Source organism: Manduca sexta, unplaced genomic scaffold (assembly GCF_014839805.1).
Source record: "Manduca sexta isolate Smith_Timp_Sample1 unplaced genomic scaffold, JHU_Msex_v1.0 HiC_scaffold_3828, whole genome shotgun sequence".
NCBI lineage: Eukaryota > Metazoa > Arthropoda > Insecta > Lepidoptera > Sphingidae > Manduca > Manduca sexta.
Genome location: NW_023594939.1, coordinates 1 through 1,778, shown reverse-complemented (window position 1 = coordinate 1,778; position 1,778 = coordinate 1). Strand labels below are relative to the sequence as shown.

Genomic DNA, 1,778 nt, shown 5'->3' with positions numbered 1-1,778 from the left:
TTTACATCTTTGTGAACAAAGCTAAATCTTTTTAAATCATCATTTTGGACTATGAAATATACTATCGCTTATGTCCACCCTCTCACAAGCAGTAGCAAGCATTTCGTGACACCGAGCGGTGGAGCTCGGCGAGTTTCTGTAACTAATTAATCTTAATCCGCAACGACATTAATCAAATATAAGGATAGGGAGGAGTTGGAAATATATTCCACTTTCCTCCATAGCAAAGCGGGAAACAAAATTATGAATTACGAAAGGTATGTTCACTTTAGTTATACAAACATTTACAACTGGAAAAGCTAGATGTAAAACATTGCTGATAAAATGTAAAGGTCCTATCATTTGAGCTGTTAGATTCAATTCCAATAGTATGTATGGCAAAAACGCCGGAATGCACTGAATCTCTGCCTAGTCTCTACAATGTCAATCCAGTGTACAACTCCAAATGTTATTAGCATACTATCTAACATAATGTTGTGTTCAATTTGCCAAAGTACACTCCCAAAGTATGATGATGATTGATCGTTAGATGAGGTGAACATAAAATTACTAGAGACCGCAAGGAACTGCGAAACACAATAGGAATAATCTAGTTAACAACGATCTATTTAAAATGTAGTTGTACCTGTCCTATATCCAGTTCCGGGTTAACACTGACCCCGACGTCTTCAACGATATCTACTCGGCGAATCTCAGTTTCGCCAGTCAGTATATCCACTTCTACTTCAGATACAGCCGCGCCACCAGCTATACGGTTCCTGATCATTCGAAGTAACCCTATAGCTGGTTTGCAAGTTAATACCCCGCTGGTAGGCAGCCTCTATCAAAACTTCCCACGTCGGGTTGTTCAAAGTTTCTCTAATAGCAGACAGTCGGTCTAGCAGTAGTTGGCAGCACTTGATAGCACCGAAAGTGATTGTTTGTGTAGTTCGACTGCCTCCGGTGGTAAAGTTGTTAGGATTGCACTGACTTCTACTGGCTTACACCTGACTTTGTTAACCGATATGTTGAGGGTATAAGCGATGGCTTGCGCAACTTTAGTGTTGATGCCTTGGCCGACTTCGATACCGCCATGTCTGACAGCGACCGTGCCATCTCCATGATACACTGACATCATTACATGATAGTCGAGCACTGTGGCTACTGGCCAGTTCATCATAGCTACCCTTAGCCCTCGTTTCTTCCACCTATTAAGCCTATTGAACTCATCGACCTCCTGTCTTCGCTTATCGTATTCGCTATCTCTCAGTAGCGTTTGGACTACATCCAACACGTCAGTGTATGTGCGATCAAAATTTGCAAGTCGAACCTGTATAGGATCTTTATCTATTTCATAAGCGATTTGTTCCATCATGTATTCTGTCATTGCGATAGACTCCAGTGTACCTAGGAAATATAAGAAAAATATCAAAAACCTAAGTTGAACTTGAGAAGAACTATTTTGATTAATCTAGATTAAATAAAGTTTTGGATACAGTTGAATTCCCATACAAGCCTTTCGCCTTAGTGTAAGTACATCCTAATTATCTTGCGACATTGCAAAAACCTTATTAAACCTAATTACAGTAAGTTCTTCCAATTACAATAATGTTCGCATACTACTAGGCAAATGCGGACAATTATTAATCTTTCAAACGAGAGACTGATGTGAGAACGTACCAGGAGATCTAGCAAAAGTGTTTGAAGGTGTATCAGTCACCACGTTAAAGATCTTGTACTGCCAACGTCTGTTGTCGTAGCAGTTCTTGATTCCGCTGGGAAGTAATATTGTCACGGAA

General features: G+C 40.1%; 1 protein-coding gene across 1 annotated transcript; it reads right to left on the bottom strand.

Moving 5' to 3' along the window:
- Window positions 1-877: 877 nt before the first annotated feature.
- LOC119193256 (xanthine dehydrogenase-like) lies at window positions 878-1,366 on the bottom strand. The gene has a single exon (XM_037446876.1). It carries the CDS (start codon window positions 1,364-1,366, stop codon window positions 878-880), a length of 489 nt encoding a protein of 162 aa, XP_037302773.1.
- Between the last annotated feature and the right edge of the window lie 412 nt (window positions 1,367-1,778).

What these genes read in the sequence shown, in the direction of transcription:
- LOC119193256 (XM_037446876.1), bottom strand. Translation starts at nt 1,366, where the DNA reads ATGACAGAATACATGATGGAACAAATCGCTTATGAAATAGATAAAGAT.